The 24374-nt window shown below is 38.2% G+C and overlaps 1 protein-coding gene across 7 annotated transcripts in view; it reads left to right on the top strand.

Annotated features, from left to right (window-relative positions):
* Positions 1-24374, top strand: part of FNDC3A (fibronectin type III domain containing 3A) — a 111251-nt gene that overhangs the window by 78383 nt on the left and 8494 nt on the right. For all 7 annotated transcript variants that reach the window (XM_053969898.1, XM_053969892.1, XM_053969894.1 and 4 more), the window contains 13 exons: positions 3401-3539; positions 4006-4059; positions 4671-4795; positions 8006-8180; positions 8791-8877; positions 14563-14701; positions 16349-16417; positions 17685-17803; positions 19880-19985; positions 20076-20251; positions 21303-21416; positions 23033-23182; positions 23267-23550. In XM_053969898.1, the coding sequence (XP_053825873.1) occupies positions 3401-3539; positions 4006-4059; positions 4671-4795; positions 8006-8180; positions 8791-8877; positions 14563-14701; positions 16349-16417; positions 17685-17803; positions 19880-19985; positions 20076-20251; positions 21303-21416; positions 23033-23182; positions 23267-23550 (1737 nt within the window). The remainder of the gene's footprint in view (positions 1-3400; positions 3540-4005; positions 4060-4670; positions 4796-8005; positions 8181-8790; positions 8878-14562; positions 14702-16348; positions 16418-17684; positions 17804-19879; positions 19986-20075; positions 20252-21302; positions 21417-23032; positions 23183-23266; positions 23551-24374) is intronic.

The raw sequence follows: 24374 nt of genomic DNA, 5'->3' as shown, positions 1-24374 counted from the left end.
TTTTTTTAATATTAGAGGGTCATCTGGAGCTGAACTTGGCAAGGGATGCAAAGACTAAGGGCTTCTATAGCTTTGCCAGCCAGAAACAAAGGTCAGAGAAAGTGTATCCTCCCAAATGAACACAACTGGAAAATTGGTAACTATGGATGAGGAAGATGCTGAGGTACTCAACAACCTTTTTGCCTTAGTCTTCACTGACAACTTCTCACACCTCTCCAGTGGATTGGCAGCAGCATGAGGACTGAGGGAGGAAAGTCCCTTCCACAGTGAGAGAAGAACAGGTTTGAGACCACCTGAGGAACCTGGATGTAAGTTTCCATCTGATCAGATTAATCCCAGAGTCCTGAGGGAATTAGCTAATGTAGTTGCCAAACGCTCTCCATCATATTTGAAAAGTCATGGCAACCAGGGGAAGTCCTGTGTGACTGGAAAAAGGAAAACAGTGCACCAATTTTTTTAAAGGTTAGGAAGGAATACTGTGGGAACTACCAACCTGTCAGCCTCACTTCTGTGCCTGGGAAGATCATGGAACAGATGCTTCTAAAAGCTATGCTAGGACACATGAAGGACAAGGATGTGATTCAGGACAGCCAGCACAGCTTCACCAAGAGCAAGTCCTGCCTGAAGAGCCAAGTGGCCTATGATCAAGTCTCCCACAGTATCCTTCTTGATGGATGAAGAATTGGTTGGATGGTCACATTCACCGAATAGTGGTCAGTGGCCCCATGTCCAGATAGAGATTAGTGACAAGTGGTGTCCCACAGGGGCCTGTCTTGGACCAGTACTGCCAGGTATCTTCATCAGTGACACAGGCAGTGGGATCGAGTGAGTTTCCAGCAGAGAACACCAAGCAGTTGCAGCGTCAGCCACAAAGTGGTGCAGTTGACACACCTGAAGGATGGGATGCCATCCAGAGAGACCTGGACAAGCTTGAGTAGTGAGGCCATGGGAACCTTATGAGGTTCAGCAAGGCAAAGTGCAAGGTGCTACCCTTGGGTCGGGGCAGCCCTGGTATCAACACAGGCTGCAGGATGAAGGAATTGAGAGCAGCCCTGCCAAGAAGGATGTGGTGGTCCTGGTGGCTGGAGAGCTGGGCATGACCTGACAGTGTGCACTTGCAGCCAGCCCAAAAAGCCAGTTGGGTCCTGGGTCGCATCAAAAACAGTGTAGCCAGCAGGGTGAGGGAGGTGGTTCTGCCCTTCTGCTCTGCTCTGGTGAGACCCCACCCAGAGTGCTATGTTCAGCTCTGGGATCCCCATCATGAGAAGGACAGTCACCTGTTAAGAGTAGCACTAAAGGAGGGCCACAAAAGTTGTTTAGCCTGGAGAAAACTCAGTACTTAAAGGGGGCCTGTAAGAAAGATGGAGACAGACTTTTTAGTAGGGCCTGTTGTGATAGGACAAGAGATAATGGTTTCAAACTAAAAGAGGGTAGATTTAGACTCGGTATATGGAAGAAATTTTTTTGCACTGAGGGTGGTAAGATACTGGAACAGCTTGCTCAGAGAGATGGTGGATGCCCCATTCCTGGAAACCATTCATGGAGAGGTTGGGCAGGGCTCTAAGCTGCCTGATCTAGTTAAAGATGTCTCTGTTTATTGCAGGGGAGTTTGGACAAGTTGACCTTCAAAGTTCTCTTTCAACCCAAACTACTCTGTGATTCTTGATTTAAAAAAAAAATAGCATAAATACAGCAGTTTACAAATAAATAATATTGCAAAGGCAGAAATGAAGGCCTCCTTAAAAAAAGTGCCTTTTCAGGAGGTAATGGAAAGTCTAGAGTACCTTCTTAGACATAACTGAATGTCCTGCCTCTCTTGACTGTGTGGAGAACTTCAAGATCCTTGTGTACTGACTAAGGGAAGCAATTTAAAGGCAGCTGGTAGGAAGCACAGGGAACAGAAGTGTGTCAGAGAATGGGTCCCAATTAACAATGTTCTGCCTCCTTCCACATCAAGTTGAGGGTAGGATTTGCCTCATACTATATAGCCTTTTTGACATTTGCTCAAGTGGGAGAGCTAGGTTCCCAGCCTTTGGTGTGAAGGGATCTACACCTCCCAGAGCTGTTTTCCAGAGTATTGTCTTGGTTGTCAAACTGTATGCAAAAGAAGCTTGGTCTGTTCTTATCACAGCCCTCATTTAATTTGAGCCCCTGTATTGCCTGGAGCACAAGGTCAGAAGGATGAATGGTAAGTTGGCTGTAACCTCTTTCATATGAAAGTGTTTACCAGTGATTTTGTTCCTCTTTTTAGTAGCATTTATATATTTTATCCAGCAAGGTTGAAATTGAAAATTCATGGAGCATAAGGGTCAGTGCCTAGAAATTTTTTTTTCTGTCTATGTCCTCTTCTATCAGGATACATTCCTATTTTTTCTTGCTTAATTCTGGTTGTTGTAGGCAGTATGTGGGAATCAGTGGCTTGGCCATCCAAGTTGTTCCAGAACAGAGTTCTGCCACTATGAACACTGCAGAAAATCAACAAAGACTGGAATGACCAAGATAACTGACATATTACAAATTTGCAACTGTAGGCAAGCACAAACAACTTTGTGTTCAACTTTAGCCACTGTTTGAATGTCTTCTCTCTGTGAAATCTATAAAGCCAAATTCCCTGTGACTTGCTGTTCATGCATCAAAAATATATCAGGATTTTTTTATTTTCTTAAGCTGGCAACTCAGATCTTATATTGGTAATCAGAGGAAAGGATCTTTTGGAGAGTTTTGGTTTTGGGTTTTTTTTTTCAAAGGAACAGATGAATAAGAAGAAAGTAATGTGCCATTGACCCAAAGAAGAAGCAAGGCATAGCTGCACAGCTTAGGGGGCAAGGGGGAGACAAGATCATTATCATGTATTTCCTTTTGGAGACAAGCCTTTTGAAAAGCAAGACATTTCTCTTTGAGACAGAAGCAAAATTCACTCTTTTGAAGTATGTGGAGAGCTAATTCACAGCCTTACTAAAGGAAAGGACAAGGTGAACACAGCAGGACACTCATTGGAGTGCAGAGGATACTCTGAAAATACATCAACAGCTTAGTTGTGCTCATCTGATGAAAGCACTTGCAGAAGAATTATTCATAATATAAGTTTATATCTCCACAACAGATAATGAGCCTGCAAAATGCTACCATTATTTTCCAGCCAAAGTACAGTTAATAACAGACATATTTCAAATATAATTGTGAGATTAAAGCCGACTGATGATAATGATGTACATCCGAAGTAAAGGACTCTTCTTTCCTATTGCTTCTATTGACCAAGATGTTTCCCCCAGTTATTTATTTATAACAGTGATATTTTAATAATGAAGCAGCAAGGCAGCAACTTAATTGCAAATGCTTGGTTTTCTTTGGAAACTATACAGATTTTGAAGCATAATGTTATTGACTTCTTCCACTTTAGAGTCCAAGTAGAATGCAACTGTGTAAAGGGGAGCCCTTCAGAAACAGAGAGTTTTACCACAGCGAGTTGTGAACCTGATACTCCAAATCTGCCCAGGATAACTAATCGGACCAAAAATTCTCTTACTCTTCAGTGGAAGGTGAGGATTGCTTTACAGCCCTTAAAATAAATATTTTAAACTCTTCAGAATTGTTGCAGATTTATCAATAAAATACCAGTTTGTTGAAACTGAAATTTTTGTCAAACCTACTCATTTGAGTCACAGTTCTCTGATTGGAAGTAGATTTACTGGGTTAAATGTGGGCTTGAGTAAAAAGAGGAGGATTCACAGAAAAGCAATGAGTCTTTGAAGGTAAAATTACTGAGTTCAGTACCCACTGCATTTCAATGACTGAATAAGAAAAAAAAAAAAACCCACATGGAAACATGGAACAAACATTCACTGTATGGCAACTAAACTAGGACTGTCTTGGCAAGTGAAACAATTAGACAAGGGGAGCATTATTTGTCTTCCACTGTTCTTCTGATGGTTTGGCCCATACATGTATTTTTTAAGTGGTCTTGTATCCAGTTAGAATTCTAATTTTCTTGTTTTACTGTTACAGGCATCTTGTGATAATGGTTCCAAAATCCACAGTTACCTTTTAGAATGGGATGAAGTAAGCAAGTTATTCTATTGTATTTTTAGTCTTCTATTTTTTTAAGTAGCTGTATGTGACTGTGCATGTGAAGTTGTGGGAAAATTAAGATTTCTGATTAGAAGCATGTGACAAATATGTAATTTCTGAAACAATTATTAAAATACAGTTACTGTTCAGTTTTTTTCCTCGGGGAATATAAAATTAAAGGATCCTAATTGCATGATTCTGCCACTCTTAATAGCGGCTTTATAGTGTAGTCCAATACCATGTTCAAGAGCTGACACGGAAGGGTCATTTTCCTGTAACAGTCTTTCTTTTTTAATAAATGGGTGGATCAACTATGGCCCTCAATGATCTGGCAGTTTCTACCTAGACAGCTATCCTGAGATGGTAGAGGTGTAGCATCTTCATGTCTTTTATTCTTTCAGCCCCAAGGAACTGGGAAATGGAAAGGAAGGAAAAAAGCTGCTAATTTAATACAAAGTTTCATATGCTACTGCCTCACCATATGGAGATGCTTGAGTTGTATTTAATTTCAAAAAGGGATTCTACTTCATTTTTGTGTATACTTTAATTGATGGATGCATATGTAATAAGGTGAATAATATGATTAACTTATTACTTTTTAGGGAAAAGGAAATGGAGAGTTTTGCCAGTGTTATTATGGTCAACAGAAGCAGTACAGGATCACTAAACTATCACCAGCAATGGGGTACACCTTTAGGCTAGCAGCCAAAAATGACGTGGGAATGAGGTAAATACTATTACATACATAAATATGGAATGCATATGCATGCATGTGCTACTCTAGGAAAAACATGTGGTGCCATTTAAAGAAAAAGGTCTTCTGTCAAAATGGTCTGGAAAGGAATATAAAATATATAATATTTCAGTTGGGGGGGACCTACAGTGATCATCCAGTGCAGTGCTTAGTTAACTCACAGTATTGTGATTGGGTTATTCTTTTTGCAGATAGCCTTTGTGCTATTGGGATATTGTCCCTTCATCTGTCTGTTAGTCTCCTGTTACCCTGAGAAATAGAATATGACATTACCATATCAATGAATTCTTTGGAAGTTCTAGCCCTTATTATCAATGTTTAAGATACGTGGTTCATACTTTTAATGGCTACTTTTCAGATGTTATAGAGCACCAGATTTTGTTTTGAATTTTTGAATTAATGACATGTGACTTCAGTGGAGAATATAAGTAAGAACTTGAAAAAAAACATTTTGTGAAGTTATGCTTGCATTACTGGGTGCATTAGTTCTTGAGTGGGCTTCTTGGTCATCAGGCAAAGCAGATGCACCTGGCTAACAATCACACTACCAGAGCTCATCTCCTTTACAGCAGACTCCTAGTGTCCACGCTACCTAGCAGTACTTGGACCTTGAGGTCCTGTGGGGCATAAAAATGGAGTTTCCCTCACCATCAGCATAAAATTGCTTTTTGTGTTCATTTTTTTGAATTCAAATATGATGAACATAGCTCACTAAGGTGGTGTTTTTATGGCATGAAATACAGGATGTGTGTTGTGTGTCCTTTATCTGGCAGAAGGAGGTGCTTGAAGCAACCATGCCTGCTTGGCCAGTGTTAAAGAACAGTGTAAAGAGTAGGGAGCCAGACCTAGGTCACAATTCATGCTGGGCAGAAGGAATCTGCTGCAGACTATTAAGTATGTGAAAAATACAGCTGGCTCAGGAGATAGGAGGCGTGTGCTGGGAGGCTTTGGAGAGTACTCAGGGAATGCATTGCATAAAGTGCCTGTTCCTATATCTTTCCTTAAGTACCTGCTTTGTGCTACTGTCAGAGGACACTGTAGTGGACTAGAATTACTTTTGGTGTGCTCCAATAGTCTTTATTACATTACTGCTTTCTGGATGATGTTCCTGGAATTAATTATTCTCTTGAGTTGCTCCTGGATTTTGTCTTGCTGAGATTCAGTTGGAGCTGTTAAAAATAAAGACAGGAAGGGAGCTGGCAGTTAAGCAGGGTCCAGTGCTTGGGCTCTCTTCCTGTTCCCCTTTTACATCTGAGTGTAGCTGTACCCTCTAGGAATAGCTGCACATATTACAGATTCCTCCAGCGTAAGCTTAGAAGACACTGATCAGTTAAGTACCCTTCTTAAACTAATCACACTGAATAGATTTTAAAATCAGTATTTCATAATCTTATGAAGATGTGCTTTATTGTCTTTATGGTATTATTTAATTAAGAAGTCTCTTGAAATAATATTTATTAGTGGAGAGTGCCTGTTTATGCCTTATGAAGAATGTTGAAAACATTAGGCATCTGGAGACAGAATTTTGTCTAAATAATTTTACCAAGAAGAACAGATACTTTTTTTCTCTGAGTTACTAATGTTTAAATTTAATTCTAACCTACATGAAACAGTGGCTAAAGAAAACTGGAAAAATAAAATCTATTTTCAAAGATAGTACTGTACTTCTGAGGGAATTGTTTAATAGGCGTTCAAATATGGCTGTGGCTGGAACTCTTAGTTTATTTCAGTATATTTTTGGAGTGGTTCAAGCAAGTTTAGAGATTAAATATTTTTAAGATGTGGGTTTTTTACCTTATATCTACTTGTAAGGTGACTCCTTCAATAGTTTGTTTTGGAAAGAGTTACACATACTACTTGTATCTAACCTCTCTTCGTGCTTTCTTCAGGCTGCCTACAAAATGTTAATTTTTTTTTTTAGTAAATATATTGTAGGTATCACTTGATTTCCATTCCAGAAATTTTCTTGCTTGTGACTTTTTACAAGAAAAAAATTACTACTACCACAAATTTGGAAGTTTTCTCTTGTTTTTTACTTTTTCTCTTCTTGCTGCACATCTCTTTGGCAGTTCTCACAGACAATATGTCTGTTTTCTGTGCTATCAACACTCTTGATAATGTGTTGTCTGTAAATTTTTTTTCCTTTAAATGCCAAAAAATACCTCAATGCAGACCAAAATTATAACATGTGCCTCACTATAACATAGGTTGAGTAAGAGAGAAAGTGAAATTGAGTTACCTTTTTAATGAGATTTTTCAGGCAAGTTTCAAAACTCATGAGATACTTAACTCTGGTATCTTTGTTTAAGCAATACAGAGGGTTTTATTTTCAGGGCTTCCTGATGGTCACTTAGATAATCCTCAACTTTTAGATTAAAATTACACCTTTTAAATTAGTTTCATATGGTTAAAAAAACTAGATTAGCTTTAGGCTTGTGATTCTTCAGATCTGATGTAAAGCAGCAAAGCCAGCTGAGAGCAGGTGGGGCTTTTTAGTCTAACTGGATGCATGTCAGGCTATCTGTGCAAGCATACTACCTGTTCACTGACTTTTGCATTCCCCTGTTACACAGTAGCTCTTCATATGTAATTTGTTTGTATTTTCAACACCAGGTGTATCTAATCTAAATCAGATAAGGATAACAATCGTTTTAGGAGATTTACTGGTATACACTCTACTTCTTTTTCTGCAATAAGACTTTCATTTTATCAACTCTTAAAGTAGCTCACCACTGAGTGAGACTATTCTATTATTTTCTGAGTCTCTGGAGAAACCAGTACTTCAAAGTAAGCTCAGAACACATAAGCAAAGTTTGTTTTGAGGTCTTGCCTAAATGTTTTTATGCCTTCATGTTTTCACTTTGAAAAGGAAGGACACTGTGGTATTGCATATAGAGCTTTAGTGTTTTAGAATACTGAGTTAATAAGAAAAAGCAAAATGTTTTGGTTATCAAAACATTGTAATTATACAAAGGAATCTTTCAATTATGAACATGTTAACCTTGTTCAGATATTTTGTTACTGACAGACTTATGGGCAAGTTAAATTGTTTGCATGTAAGAGCTTGCAATTTCCATTGTGCATATCTCCAAGAAACTGTCACAGCTGTGTTTAGTAAGAATTTTGTTTTTTAGCTATTAATTATTGTGTCTAGTTAGTTTACATACTGTCTGTTTTAAACAGTGATTTTAGTGAAGAAGTCCTGTATCATACCTCAGGCACTGCCCCAACCACACCAGCAAGTCCTTTGCTGATTAATGCTGGAGTTACTTGGTTATCCCTTCAGTGGACAAAACCCTCAGGAACACCATCAGATGAAGGAATCTCATATATATTAGAGATGGAGGATGAGAACTCAGTAAGTTTAGAATACTTATTCTCACTGTTTGATACATTATTGTATTAGTGTAGCAATGATTATTTTTTCTAGAATATTCTACAAGGAATTGTATTTTCTGAAATTAAGCTAATGACTTGTTATTGCTGTGACCAGGCCACCTAGCTTTCTTTTTTTAATTGTGTTTAGTGTTATTAAGCCCCATTTCTGCAAAGACTTTTAAATTGCTTATAATTCTGTATAATTTTGTGAATTTGTGTGTGCAAGTTAAGGCTTTTAAGAGCTGGATCAAAGCAATTGCATCATGAAGTGTGGTCCCTCTAGATGTCATTTCAGACTAACAACATTTGTTTTAAAATGAGTACTGATCTAGTCTTTGAAAGTGTTAGTGAAATTTCCAGTGACACTGTATTTATCTTTCTTACTGATCTTTTCTCCTCTCCTGATTGGAAAATGGTTAATGAATTCACACCTCTTAAAAAAAATGTGGTTACTCAATGAAGGTGCACTTATTATTTTGTCAGAGAAGCATAATAATTACAGTTTGAAACAGTTATTTATTTGTATGAAGTATGTTAGATCCTCTGGTCTGCAAAGATAATGTTTCAAATAATGCTGTTTAATTCTGCAGGGATATGGTTTCAAGCCAAAATATGATGGTGACGATCTTACCTACACAGTGAAGAATTTGAGGCGTAGTACAAAATATAAATTTAGGGTAAGATTTTTTTCATATGTTTGGGCACCAGACTAGTTTGAGATTGACTCAGAAGTGGGGAGGCCCTTTTTTAAGGAAAGTTGAATTTGATGCCAGTTTCTTACAATTTCAATCTCTTAAAACTGTCAGCTGAACACCTGCGTTATTGTTTCTGCAGAAGCAGTAAGAACCTCTGCAAGGGTGTAACACAGCTACAGGTATCTTGACATTCCAAGTCAAAAGTACATGTCCTTAACAGCTGGGGTTTTTTATTTGGCTGGTTTGTTTCATATACACGGGTGATATTACTGAGTGTAGCTATGGGTTCTTTGACAGTAAACACAATGAAGGTGTTAGGGTAAGGAGCAGCCTTGATACAAAAATATTGTTAGGAAGTCATCCATATTACCATAGTGCTGAGCCTGTTCTAATAAGCTTGAGGGCTGAACTTTTAGTTCAGGAAGAAGTCTGGCCAAACTATGAGCTTTTGGGTGTGGTTAAGAGGTAGAAAGAAGCATACTGGCCCTGGGAAGATGATAAAATAGCCACCAAGGACTACAAGAACTTACCAGGACAGGCAGAGTTGAAGTAAAGAAGGCTTAGGATCAACTAGAACTGAAATTGGCCAAAGATAACAAGAATGACATAAAATGCTTCATCAGGTGTGCAAGAAGTAGAAGCACAGGGGATACATACAGAGGCCATTCCTAAACAGGGCAAAGAGGCTAGTTACTAATAATGCCAATAAAGCAGAAGTTCTCGGTACCTTCTTTGCCTCTGCCTTACCAGCATAACTGCACCCCAGATCACAGGATAATGTAGCTGTGACAAGGCTGGGGTTTGGTCTCTTGGAAGGGCTCAGTCCACTTCTGGATGTTAAGAGAAGTGGCTGACATTGCTGCAAGACCCTTATCTATAACATTTGAAAAGTGATGCAGGTCAAGGGATATCCCTGATGGAAGAGGGCAAATGTAATACCCCCTATCTACAAGAGGGGCCTAAAAGTGGACCCAGGGAATTACAAACCCATTAATCTTACTTCAGTCCCTGGAAAAGAAATGGAAAAGTCTTCCTAGGAAATACTACAAGCCAAACAAAGCAGGCAGTTGGGAATAGCCTACTCCAAAAGTAAATGATGCCTGACTAGCCAAGGTGACACTTCCAGCTGGTCCAAGGAGATCAGTGGATGTTCTTTACCTGAACTTCAGCAAGCATTCAACAGTTTCCCCCAGCCTTCTACCTGGCCAAATTGGCAAGACACAAACTGGATAGCTGGTATGTGAGATGAGTAGAAAACTGGCCAACAGGCTGCACTCAGAGGGTGGTGATCAATGGTTTCTAGTCAGGCTGGTAGCCTGTCTGAACTAGAAGCTTCTAGGGATAGGAGGCCCCATGTGGGAACCCAGGGCACAGGGAATATTTCTCTATCTGCTCTGAGGGGTCCTGACCCCCAGAGAAGCACGGGCTTTGACCCTCATTCATGGAGAAAGCTTCCAAAACTTCAAGATAGACTAGAGTCCACAAAAGTGTGAAATAGATTATAGAGAGTAATACAGCATGACACTTGGGTGAGAAATTTAGGTTTTGGGATTTTTAGTATGTTGTAGATGGGAACAAGATGGAGGTTTTAGGGCAGAGGCAGGTTGTTCTTTGTGTTCTTCTTCATGGGTTTGGGTGATATCTTGTAATTGGACAGAAAAGTCCACCTTGTGGGCTTTGAGGGATCAGTTATTGGGTTAAAGGGAAAATAGTCAAGGTGTCATTTCTTAATTGGATAGTTTAGTCTTAAAAGACCTTGTAACAAGAGATTGTTAGCCATTTTTGCGGTGTTTTTCCAGCGCACAGAGTCTGGTATAGACGGCATGCGAAACTTTAGATGAGATAATAATAAACAAGCATCTGAAGACCAAAAAAGTCCTGTGTGTCTCCTTTTCCTGACACAGAACCACTTCAGGAGGGTTTCCCCCTGACAGGGGAACCCCCAGGGAGGGGCCCAACATGGGGCCCAGAAACTGATAGCCCCATGCTGTTAATTTTCACAGCTGATCTTGATGATGGGATTGAAAGCACCTTCACCAGGTGTGCTGATGACACCACACAGAGTGGTCAGATGAATACATCAGAAGGCAAAACTATCTTACAGAAACACCTAGACAGGTTAGAAGAGTGAGGTAGTAAAAACAGTATGAAGTTCAACAAAGACAAGTGCAAAGTTCTGCACCTGGGCTGGAATAACCAAGGAGCCCACTATAGGCTAGGAGCAGCCTTGCTGAAAGGGACCTTCAGGCAAACTGGATCCTGGACTGACTCAGCAGTGGCATTGCTAGCAGAGATAAGAGATCTTCCCTGTATTCAGCTTGTGTCAGATCACATCTGGAGAACTGTGTCCAGTTCTGATCCATACAATTCACAAAAGACAGGCAGAGTGGGAGTTGGTCCAAAGGAGAATCACAAAAATTATAAAAGGGCTGGAGAACCTGTCCTATAATGAAAGTCTGAAGGAATTACATATTTTCTCATTGGAGAAGGCTGAGAGGGACCTCATCACAGGTTGCCAGTACTTAAAGCCTAACTACAGAGAGGAGAGAGGTTCTCTCTTCACAAGGAGCCACCTGGAAATGACAAGGGGCAAGAGTGCAAGGTGCACTGGAAGGGGTTTCATGTTGGTATAGGAAAGAAATTTTCCACAGTGAGATCAAGTAATCACTGGAATAACTTCCCCAGAAATGTGGTGGAATCCCCATCACTGGATGATTTCAAGATGTGACTGGAGAGGGTGTTAGATAATCTCAGCTAGGCTCAGTTTGCCCTGAAGGGTTGGACTAGATGATCTATTGGGTCCCTTCCAGCTTGGGCTATTCTATGTTCTGAGTCACTCTTGAATAGTTGCTTGGGTTTTGGAACAAAGCTAAAGACATGTCCCACAGTATGAATCACAGAATCACTTAGGTTAGAAAAGACCTATAAGATCAAGTCCAACTCTTGAACCCAGCACTAAACTATGTCCCTAAGCAACATATTTGCACATCTTTGGAGTACCTCCAGGGGTGGTGACTCCACCACTTCCCTAGGCAGCCTTGCCAATGCTTGACTGCTCTTTCTGTGAAGGAGTTTTTCCTAATGTTCAATTTAAACTTCCCCTGGTGCAATTTGAGGCACAGTCAGAATAACCTTATCTGTCTGCAAGTGAAAAATATTGATAGCTGTTGTCACACATACACCTAAAATACTAAGGAAGAATACTAAGTAAAATACTTAAGGAAGAATTGGGAACTGATGAAGAAGACCTTCTCTTTGCAATATGAATGGCAATAGTTTAAGTGTTGATTGATTTGAGTTAACACTAAAGCATGTAAATACTCCTTTTCAGATGATATTTTGCACTTCTGAATATGATTTTCTTGGGGGTTTTGCATAACTTAGTATTTAAATAATTTAAAATATACAAGATTTTTCCAGCACTATTACGGCTACACGTGAACTAAAGAATAGCTAATTCTCTTGAACCTAGCTTTTGCAGGACATGAACATAGTCTTCCTTTGAAAGTAATACTACACATGATTCATACTCATTACTAGTAAATGTATAGTTACTTAAACATCCTAAGTTTCTCTTTAAAATAAACTCCAATGTTTATACTCTATTTTTATTAGCAAAACAATAAACAGAAATCTCTGTTCACTCATTCATGGAGCATAAAGGAGAAACAAATGTTATGTTGATCAGGTCTTTAATTTTTATTATACAGAGGAAAGACTTAATTAGTAGTAATATTCCTTAAGGCTTTTGAAAGAAGCTTTATAACCATTTGAAACCTTATTATAGTACGTAAATGCTAACTGCCTGTTTAACTTGATTTGTAAGGGCACAAAGACAACCAGATGATTATTAATCCTGTAAACTGTATTGGGAGACTTAATGTCTGAGAGACATGTTAGCTTGCATTTCCTCTTCTCAGTCTACTAACATCACTGCTGTCATTTCAATTCTGCTCATTTTTAAAACAGATCTAAAAGCTGAAAAAACATCTTTCTTTTTTTTCTAGGTGGTTTAGCTTTTTACTAAACTAAACTACAAAGTAAAGAATAACAAGAATTTGTTTTCCTAGAATCACAGAAAGCTCTAGGTTGGAAGGGACTCTTAGTGATCATCTGGGTCAAATTTGTATAGAAAGCCAGGCCTTATCTTAGGCAGTTCAACCCTGTCCCAGACCTGTTGAGCTGAGATTTAGGTACTTCCAGCATTCAACCACTTCTTTGGGCTGTCTATTCTAATGGTAATTAATTTCTTTTCTTATATCCAGCTAGAATTTCCCCTAACACACTTTGTGTCTGCTGGCTCTTGTCCTGTCATTACAGATCCTTTGGAAGGCAATGGCTTCAACTCTTCTGTAACAGTCTCTTAGGTGTTGGAAGGCTGTGATTAGATTCTTCCCAATGAAACTTCTTTTTAATCAGGCAGAATGAAACAAAGCTTTTTTGCGATGTCAGGTTCTCTAATCCTCTGATCGTCATGCTGGCCCCTCTTCTGAACTCTTTCCAGTTTCCCAGTGTGTCTTGAACTGGGAGGACCAAAACTGGACACAGTATTCCAAGCATGGTTTTAAAAGTGCTGAGTAAAGTGACATAATTAAATCCTTTGTTCTGCTGGGTAAATTCTTGCTGATGCAACCCATGACACAATTTCGTTTTGCTACTGTCACGATGCTTTGCTGATTAATTTGACTCCTACTCAAATGCCAATGTCCTTCTCAGCAGAGCTGAAAAAAGAAAAACTGGGTAGAGTCAGACCCCAGACTGTACTGGTGCTGGGATTATTCCATCCCAGGTGCAAGACTGTATCTTTGTCCAGAGCTCATACAGTTGTTGTTCATGAAATATTTCAGCCTATCAAAGTCTGTATGATGGCTCTTCTTTCCAGCATATGTTTGTCTTCTCCTAGTTTGGTGCTATATGCAAATCTGGGAGCATCACTCACTCCTGTCATCCAGATCACTTCTAAAGATAATGAATAGAATCTGACACTGGATTGGCTGCTGAGGAAATCCACTCATGCACAGCTGCTAATTTGCCTTCAGACCATTAGCCAACACCCTTTGAGCCTGGCATTCTGTCAGGTTTTCTACACCCATCTTGTTGTCCATCTCTTCTATCTTAACCAGCTTGTCTACATAGATGTTGTGGAGATCAAACTAAAATTAGGGTAGATGATGTCCCCAGCTCTCCCCCATTTGTTAAGCAAGGTGTTTCATCATGGAAGCACTCCGGTTGGTTAAACATAATTTACCCTTTACAAATACAATTCCTTGTCCTTCACATGACTTTCATGACAACCTTTGCCGTTATGATCCTTGGGACTGAAGAGTTTATAAAATCCCTTTGCTGTTGTTAACACAATCTACTCATATAAACACTTCTTCTATCTCAGTATTTCTGTAAAAGAAGGTGCTATACTAGCATGGGAGGGTTTTTTTAAGGATTTGGTTTTTTCTGGAAATTTGTATGCATTTATATTTTCAGTATAGTGATTGTCTAACTATGGGACTAATGAAAATGTAAAATGAATGTATATAATAACTTTAGTTTTTGTGCTAATTTATTATGTGTCTGTCTAGATATACAATATAAATTAATTTGTCCATACCATAAACAGTGAATAGCGTACCACTATCCAATGCGTTTATAGTATTTTATATATATTTGCAGGTTATTGCTTATAACTCAGAAGGGAAAAGCAGTCCAAGTGAGACAGTGGAGTACATTACTTGTCCAGACAAACCTGGAGTACCTTCAAAACCAACAGTGAAAGGAAAAATTCATGCACAGAGTTTTAAAATAATCTGGGGTAAGAATTTTTTTAGAGTATTTCTTCTGGTATATATATATATATATATATATATATATATATATATATATATATATATATATATATAAAATATTTTTTATACAACACTTCAGTCAACTGAGCAATTATGATCCATTTATATTGAAAAGTACTGACTCAAAATACTTAGTGTGGCAGTACAGCTAATTATATGGGACGAATAATATGCTAATTGTAATAGGGACTGTTATTGCAGAGGACTACAACACTTTAAAAAGTGTGGTTAATTGATCTACTAAGAAGTTCTGTTTCTCTGGCACAAAAAGTAGGTGCATGACATTCTGGGTCCTTATTGAAAGAGAAAATTGAAGTTCAGCCTGTATCTTCAAACTATTTGGTTGTGATAGATAAATTTTTATTCGCTAAGGATGTTGAGAAACTTGTCCTTAAGCTCAGGAATTTTTAGCCTTATGCTGTAAAATAGGAGAAGGTTAAATAATACTGTGCAGTGCAGTACTTTAGCAGAAAATCAAACAGTTAAAGATTACATTTATTGTCACTTCTTACCTATTTCCATTTAATAGTGTGTTTAATTCTTTAGCATCAATAATAAGAAATTTACCTGTAGAGTACAAATAGTACTCAGCAGGTCGAGTCTTGTGTCTTCCCAGAGTGCTTTGCTACATCAGGACCTGATACTTGATCTTTTTTGTATGATGCATAATGCATGAAGTTATTAGAAATACCTGATTTGTATATCAAAAGCTACCTAAAATATCAATCTATATATAAAACTTATAATAGTCTTTATTTGGAACAGTGGTGCTCTTTCTATGTGGTAATTAATGTGACCATTTTATTTTCCATATGGAGTAATTTCCTTCAAACCAAAGAAGAGCTATCTGCCATCTAAGTCTCATTTTATTTAGCTGGCATTTTATGATACATAACTCTTACCTAAGAGCGAACATCATTTCATCCAGCACAAGCATAATGTGATGTTTAGGCAGGAGTACCCTTCTGTGTTGACATATAATGCTGTCTTTATATTTGTTCAAAATGTTGTTTTACATTATTTTAATTTTGCTGCTTTCTAAGTCATCTTTGAGAAACAGGATTATATATCAAAGAAAGGTCTGTAGATTTGTATCTTGTACATGAATACTGTACCAGGGAGGATAGTGCACTCAATTTCTAGTGATACATTAGAAGTTAAGAGATACGTTTTCAGTGTAGAGCTCTTAACTATTCTATTTTGTCCCAAAATATTTAGGTTTTTGAAATTCGGTCCTTAAATAATTTCAAAATATTTTTATATACAAATCCGTATGATAATTTTTCCTGTCTGCAGTCCAAATTACAGGACCATTAGAGTCTGTGTCCCTGAATCCATACTCAGGCACTTGAGACTGAAATGTTTGCTGTGGCATCTCCCAGGGGCAATTCCCTTGTCCCTTCTCCTGTGTAGAGTGTACAGAAGGGCTGAGAGCTGGCTTTCACACAGCAGGACTTGGAGTGATTTGCTGCTTGCCTGGACTAGGACGCTCTCTGTCTAAATAAGCACCCATCTCGAGCTGTCTGTTGATTTTGCCATTGGGAAATCGTCCCCAAAAGCTATAAAGCCATTTAACTTACCTCGCTTAGTTGGAATATTGCTGTTTTTTATAGATCCACCAAAAGACAATGGAGGAGCAGCAATACATACATATGTTGTGGAAATGTCTGAAGGCTTAAGTGGTAAGTATTAGGATCATACATTGGCATGTGTATGTGGCTTGTGTGGGGTTGTTTTTCCTGTCTCTGTGTGCATGTGGGAAGAATAAAATATGCATTATGACTTGGAAAGTTAGTGCCAGGGACTGACATCAAAAAGAAAATAGAGGCACACTGATGCTTGTACTCAAGAAGTTCTTTTTCTCTGATTTAGAAAAGAAAGATGCCACAAAAATTCTGTGACGCAATAGAAGCTTTTTGTTTAACTTCCTAATTAGGTCTATTCAATTTTGGAAATGAAATGACACATTTTTAGGGCAAGAAGACAAGGACATGTAGCTTTGTTGTCTGCATGGCACATGAAAGAAAAGCTTGTACTCCATTTATCACTATTAGAAGAGAACAATGATGCAGCTGGGGTAACTTTTTGCTATTTGCTTTTCTGTTCTTTCATACAGAAAGGAAACTGACAGTATTTCTAAATTGGACATAAACCTATCTTGCTAAATTATTTAAAAATCTAGTTAAGTAGCCTTACTGAGTTCAGAAACACAGTCACATCAAAAATGAAAGTTTCAACTTCTCCAATGCTGTGTCAGATTAAGACAGAGCACTGCCCCCAGATATGATGGGAGCCCTGGGAGTCAGGCTGTTAGTCTGTTGCTTTCCTCTCTCTGTCTTGTGTCCACATTAAGCCACTTTTGGAATGATGCACCCAAGTCTTTCATGTAAATGTAGTGAGCTGTGCATGATGTTTCATTCCCAGCCCTCTAAATTCTGTGGTGTATTGAGTTGTTGGAGATTTAATTAAAAGTCCCCAGGTTCCCTGCTTAATATCTTAAAAAGAAAGAGAATGCTAAAGAGTTTCTGATTTAAGAGTAGCAAATAATGGAATGGAACACCGGAACAAACTTAATCAATTGTAAACTGTAGTTACAGCCTGCAAAATGATAATATGAAGTTTGTTATCCATGAAAAATTTTACTTTTGTATCTTACCTGTTTATTTGGTTATGATGTTGAATGTACTTGCTGACCCAGTAAGTTCTTTTCTATTTAAGGTAAATCCCAAATGAGGAAGTTATTTCACTTCAGCAGATCTACACCTAGGAAAGTATCTTTATGAAATTATAAGATCTTCCAGGAAATTCAAAGCAGTTTCAGTTTCTATTTTTTTTAATAAACATTAGGCACACACTTATTTTAGTGAAATTAGGGTACCTGCTGTGGCTGGTACTGAAGTGTGGCAAATTACACTTTGGTTCATTGCACACTTATTCCTAACCTTTCAGGAAACAAGTGGGATACAATATACAGTGGAGCCGCTAGGGAACATGTGTGTGACCGACTAAATCCGGGCTCTTCCTATCGGCTACGTGTGTATTGCGTGGGGGAAGGAGGACAAAGCACGGTAATATCAGCTAATATTTTTATTAAATAAAATCTCTCTCTTTAGAAAATCTGGTCCAGTAGATATTTAAGCAAATATTGTGCAGAAGTGCCTAACAAAATAGCCATAATTAGAACCTCAGAGAAGTTCCAATATTGCTGCACAGTGGTTCGAGTTTCTGCTCATTTGTTAAAGAAAAATATCTGAATATTCTTTCCTGTTACAGTATTTGTTTGGCATGATAGTCTTATTTTCAGAAACAGATACTTTTCCCATGTGATACATTTATACAATGTCATTTATTAAGGCCTAACTAAAGCAGTTTAAGAAGGGTACATGAAAAGGCTTCCTGTGGAATTGGTGACAGCACCAAGCATAACAGAGTTCACGAAGCTTTTGGACAATGGTTTCTCACATAGTGTGATTCTTGGGGCTGTCTTGGGGCCAGGAGCTGGACTTTGATGATGCTTGTAGATCCCTTCCAACTCAGAAGATTCTGTGGTTTTATGAATTTAATGTATTTCCTGTAGTCAGTAGAGTACCTTGTCTCAGTAACCAAGTTACCCCGGCAGGCAGGGGAAGAAGTCTTCACTCAAGCTTTACAGGGTTATGCTTCCCATACTTTCTCAAGCACAATTAAAATGTTTTTATTGCCCTACTTTTCAGTATTCCCAAACAATTTGCTGTGCCATACGCATGTGCTTCTTTACACACACACATTACACACACACGCGCACACACACACACACACACACGTGCACTGTCAATTCTGTGGTGTAGTTTTAGCTGCCAGTGCCAAAATGTCTTGCTGTATTTGCTCTCTCTTCTCAGCAACAAGTGTAACAAAGCCAGCCCTGGCTCTCTGCAGACTCCAGCAGGGCTTTACTGTCAAGCTGCTCTCACAAAAACCTTAAAACCTTCTGTTCTTGGTGTTTGTAATTTCTACCCAGCCCTGCCTTATGACATGAAACATATGTGCTCTTCCTCCACATTGAAGTCTCCTGCAAAGACAAGCTTGACTACAGCCACCTTGCCTTAAGAATAAATCTGGACTCCTTCAATGCTGGCTTGGCTGCAGTGCTTTTCCCAGTCACCAGACCACAAGTCTTAGGAGACTTTCACCCTGCCAACCTACAACCCAACCCCACGATTTTAGAATTAACCTTGAGTACCAAAGAGAAAATAACTTCCAGAAAGTCCTGATATTTTCTGAAGGTGTCAGAAATCAACAGAAGAACTGTGAAGCAAGATGTAATTAACTCTTCTGCAGCTTCTCATTAACATATGCAAAACTTTCTGCCTTTTAAGTAGCAGCAGTTGTTCAGTGCAACAATATATTCAAAGGAGCTGAAAAGCAGCAGATCATCCAGTCCACTCTTTCTTGAACATACATAGAAACCAGCTGTGAAATGAGACTCTGAGATTCATTTTTTCTGTAAACCTAAAGTCTTTCCAACTTCCTGTTTGTTCTGTATCAAGCTGAAGCTAATAACCCCTCATTGTCTCTGCTCACTTCTGTCTGCATCCAGAACAGTCAGTGCCATCTGCTGCATGTGTTATGTTCTTAGGTAATTTTTGCCCAAATTTCAAATCAGAGGTGGAAACTTGTTGCTCATTAGGTATTGCTAAGCAATGAAAAAGTTGAAATCTCTTTTTTTTAATCTCTTCTGATTGACACTTCTGCCCACTTTTGCATTCTGAGAGGTTCTTCCGTGGAAAGTATACAACCCTTAGAGTAAGGGTTTAAAAATTATTAAGCTGCAGTCTGATGAAAAGAGAATGAGTTTTCTTTGAATGAGTCATATTTCAAGCATCTGTACTACGTTTGTACTGATAATTGACCACTGATTTTAATTCTACTCCTTACATGTGTACCAAAATACAGAAGCAAATTTTGCATATTGTGTGATTATTTTGGCATGGTTTATATTATGAGAAATATATACCAGATCACTTCAGTATCTTCACATATTTGAAGATGTCATTTAAAAAGGGGATGATTTTGTTTCTGACTCAGGTATTTGCCTTTACTTATGGAATAACTGGTAGTTATTGGTTTGGCCTGGATAACTTAATTAGTCTATCTTTCTGTTTCAGGTAACTGATTCCTTACTGGTGCAGACACCAGCAGTAGTTCCAGGTCCATGCCAGCCTCCAAGGCTACAGGGTAGACCAAGAGCAAGAGAAATTCAGCTGCGTTGGGGTAATTTTATTACAAGTGTTAGAGATTGTAAAGGATCCAAATGTGTTACATGATAAATTAAATAAGCTTTTCTTTCTTTCTTATTTCTAGGACCACCTCAGGTAGATGGTGGTTCACCCATTACCTGTTATGGTCTGGAAATGTTTCAGGCAGAAAGCGATGAACACAGAGAGGTTTACCAGGGTTCTGATGTTGAATGCACAGTGGGCAGCCTTCTTCCAGGGAGGATGTACAGCTTCAGACTGAGAGCAGCAAACAAGGCTGGGGTAAGGAGGCAGTCTGAAATGAAATTCACTGCAGTCATTATTAAGGATTTTTTATTTCAAACAAAGCATTTAACAGTAATTTTAAAATTAGGATTTCCTAATGTAGAGTCCTTTGAGTCATAGCTTATTGTTGTGTGGAAACAGATGGTTAAACATCAGTTTATAATGAAGGCGATTTTTAGATGAAGGGAAGAGAAAATAGCTAATTATGTCTTTTATCTGAACAGTAATATTGGGAAATCATTAGGAAATGCTAAGAACTTTATTAAAGTACTGCTACAACTTCACTATTTTCATGTGAAGTAAGGTAGCAAATTATTTTCTATATACAGCTTTGTAAATTGATTGACCTTTATTTTTACAGCTGTTGGTGTTCAGAACATAATAATTAGTGTTTCCTGACTTTCCATTTTTATATTTAGTTTAACTTCTGAGTACATGTTCTATCAGATACAAGACTATTTTCCTTCTTTGAAGTATTAAATATGTTTAAACCAATTCTTGCTGTAGAACAAGCTTTTTAGTTATGTACCCAGAGTCCTGATTTGTTCAATAATGTACACTTCATTGAAAACTGTCAGGGTGCGTTGACAGTGTTTGTTGAGAGGTCTACAGCTTAAGGTTTTAGAGCACTATCCTAACTTTTATCTTCCCTCCACTCAGCAAAGAATGGTTTATAGCTCAGCAGCTTTTGAATCCTTTATTTCTTTTACATAGGTATAAATAGGCAGTACTAATTGGTTTATGTTCCAGTGCAGTCATCATGTAACTTCAGAATAAGGTTTTGGATAGTACTTCCCTGGTTTTCCCAAGAGTTTGAAGTGTCAAATTTATTCATGTTGCATTTGCTGAAGAAAAATTTATAGCTGTTCTGGAGAATAGTTAGATACTGAAATAAATCCTGAATCCACAGTCCACAGAAATCTCTTCTATAAAGAAGTAATAGAACGTTTCTGGTTGCTGTTACATGTCCCTGCTGTGGTAAACTGTTTTTTTTAAAAGTAGTGATTTCATTTTTACAATGTAGTTGTATCAACTCCCTTTTTAATAGTTTGGACCTTACTCAGAAAAATGTGAAATAACTACAGCACCTGGACCCCCAGATCAGTGCAAGCCCCCTCAAGTGGCGTGCAGATCTGCTGCCTGTGCTCAGGTGTCGTGGGAGGTAAGAATGCCATGGTAACACCTGTCTTAACATAATGACATAATGGTCTTCTGCATTTTTGAGTTCAGCTTGAAAAGTCTAATACTGTATTTTAATCACTTTATTTGTAAGCAAACTTACTCGATTATCTAATAGGTAAAACCTTAGTCATTCATCATGCCATTGTAAGGCAGCAGTAAGTTGGCAGGCTGCAGGTACTGGATCTTACTGTGTTCTTTTGTTTAAAAGTTTTGCCACAGCTGCTGCTCTGCATTTCTGAGTGATGCAGTCTCATCTTAAAATTTTTCTTTAACATAGTTATAGTTCCTCAGAGATAATGTAGCCACATAATACAATAGATTATTGTGCATTTCTTGTTTTTATAATCTGATTTAATTTTATATAATTACATTAGTAATAATGTAGCAAAAGCCTCACAGACTTCCTATAAACCCATATGTTTAGATATCTTATTAAAAAAATGCAATAGATAAAAATTAAGACTGTAAAAAGAAAGATTCTCTCCGGGAATACTCTTTAAACACAGTGTTTTAGTGGCTTAGAGATGGGGTGAAGTATCTGAGTTACAGAACTGTACGGAAAAAAAAATTAAACTGTTTCACCTGGAAAGCAGTTTTCATGCTTCCTACTGGAGGAATGTCAGAGGAGTACTCCTTAAATGTCTACAAGGCAAAGCCTTTTTTAAAAAATACCATAACACTTTCAGGTAGAGTTAATTTGAGTGATGTTAATGATGCCTGTTTTACAGAGTCACACAGTAATTAAGGCACAAGTAGACCTCTAAATGTCATTTAGTTCAACCTTCTATTTAAATAGGTTAAGTTTCTCAGGGCCTTTCCCAGTGAAATTTTATTTATCTGCAAGAATGAAGATGTTTCAGCCTAGTAAAACTGTCTGGGTAAACTCTCATTCTGTAGGATTTTTTTGTTTATTTCTAGTCAAAATACCCTTTAATGCAAGTCATGACTCTTGTCTTGGCACTGTGCTATCTTCATGAAAAACTTTTGTCATCATGTTTGTACCCTCCCAGTAAGTAATTTAAGGCAGCAGTAAGATCTTCCCTTAGGTGGATCACCTTGCTATCAAGTAAACTTTACTTTTTTGTTGTGTTGCACTCCTGCTTTGTGACTCTTCACTGGACCTACTCCATTATGTCAATGTCCATCTCCTTTTAGGGATCCCAAGACAGGACACCGTACTGGAGATGCACCCTTACAAGTGCTGAGTAGAGGGGAATCATTATTCCTTTTACCCTTCTTGCTGCTCATTTGCTAATACAACCAATATGTAGTTAACCTTCATCAGACATACATTGCTGATTCTTATTCAACTTCCTCTCCAGGACACACAGGGTTTTTTTTTGTAAAGGTTCCTCCTCAGCCTGTACTTTTTTGTAGCAGTCAGGACTTTGTGTTTGCAGTTGTCTTAGTTGAACTTCCTGAAGTTTGTATCAGGTTCTGCCTGTTACTTGTACTGTACTAAATTAAAAATCAGCAAAGAAGTGGGAGGATAAGACTCCTCTGGAACAAAAACAAAATAGAGATGTGGTGAGTTTAGTTTATTTTTTCTCTTACATCAGTATATTTAGCTTCTAATTATTGATACCCATTTTAAAGGTGCCAGTAAGTAATGGAGCTGATGTCACGGAATATCGACTGGAGTGGGGCGGTGTGGAAGGATGTATGCAAATCTCCTACTGTGGGCCTGGGCTCAGCTGTGAAGTGAAAGGGCTTTTGCCTGCCACTATATACTATTGCAGAGTTCAGGTAAAGATGTAAAACTGTTGTTAATGAAATCTGGAAACAGGAGTTGACTCTGCCATAAAAACATGGTCTACTTTGGATTTGCAGGCAGTGAATGTTGCAGGTGCAGGCCCTTTCAGTGAAGTAGTGGCATGTATGACTCCAGCCTCTGTACCTGCAGTTGTGACATGTCTTCGTGGACTAAGTGAAGATGAAGTTGAAAGTCCCCACTATTCTCCTTCTACATGCCTTGCTATAAGCTGGGAAGAACCTTGTGACCATGGATCTGAAATCCTCGGCTACAGCATAGATTTTGGAGATAAGCAGCCAATAACTGTTGGGAAGGATCTGACCTATTTTATAGATGGCTTACAGCCAGATACTACCTACAGGTATGTGATGCACAGCTACTTGACAGCCTACTGTTTCTTCCACAAGAGCAGATGCTTTGTTTCCTTGTATTTTTTTATTGTCTTCATTATTACTCTCAGAGACACATTAGTGCACAGCCATGGAGCAAAAAGAAGTTTTGTAATGATGATCATCATAAATAGATATGCAATTTTTATTTTCTTCGAAAAAGTAATTTATGTTAGTTTATTGCAGTATTGTTGTATCTGTCTGGTTAATGTGTCAGTTTAACTGAATTCACATCACATATTCAGATCCATAACTGATTTTGGACTGGTTGCTTCTTTGTTTGAAAAGGTAAAATCCATCGAAGGGGGCTCTATGCCCAGTCTGATCTAATGACAGCTCATGGCAACTTGCAGTGCCTTATCTGCAGAAAAAGTGGAAGTCAGCATGAACAGTTTCAGTTTGAAAAATCAGCCAGCAGCACATCTCTTTTGAAGAATTTTAGTTGCTGAAATCATCCCTAATGTTCAGTCCAAGGGTTACTGAAAAATGTAAATGCAAAAATCAGTAGTTTTGCCTGAAGGCACTGTTACAAAAACATGTTCTCAGTGTTAAAGGAGAATGGCAGTCCCACTGAAGTCAGACTTGTAACCCACTTTGATTTCAGTATAATTAGGATATCATGAGGCTACACAGTTTTCTGAATCCTTAATTACTGTTTTATGGCTTTATGTCAGAATACAGTGTTTCTGTGTGCCTTATAATTATTTAACAATAATGCTGGCAGTCTGAAGAGCTGTTGCTCTCTGTGTCAGTAGACTGAAAAAAAGAGTAGTTTCCATTGCAGAGATAGGTCTAT

This window comes from Vidua macroura, chromosome 2 (genome assembly GCF_024509145.1).
Source record: "Vidua macroura isolate BioBank_ID:100142 chromosome 2, ASM2450914v1, whole genome shotgun sequence".
Lineage (NCBI taxonomy): Eukaryota > Metazoa > Chordata > Aves > Passeriformes > Viduidae > Vidua > Vidua macroura.
Note: the sequence above shows the minus strand (reverse complement) of the source record. Positions and strands in the feature narration are given on the sequence as shown.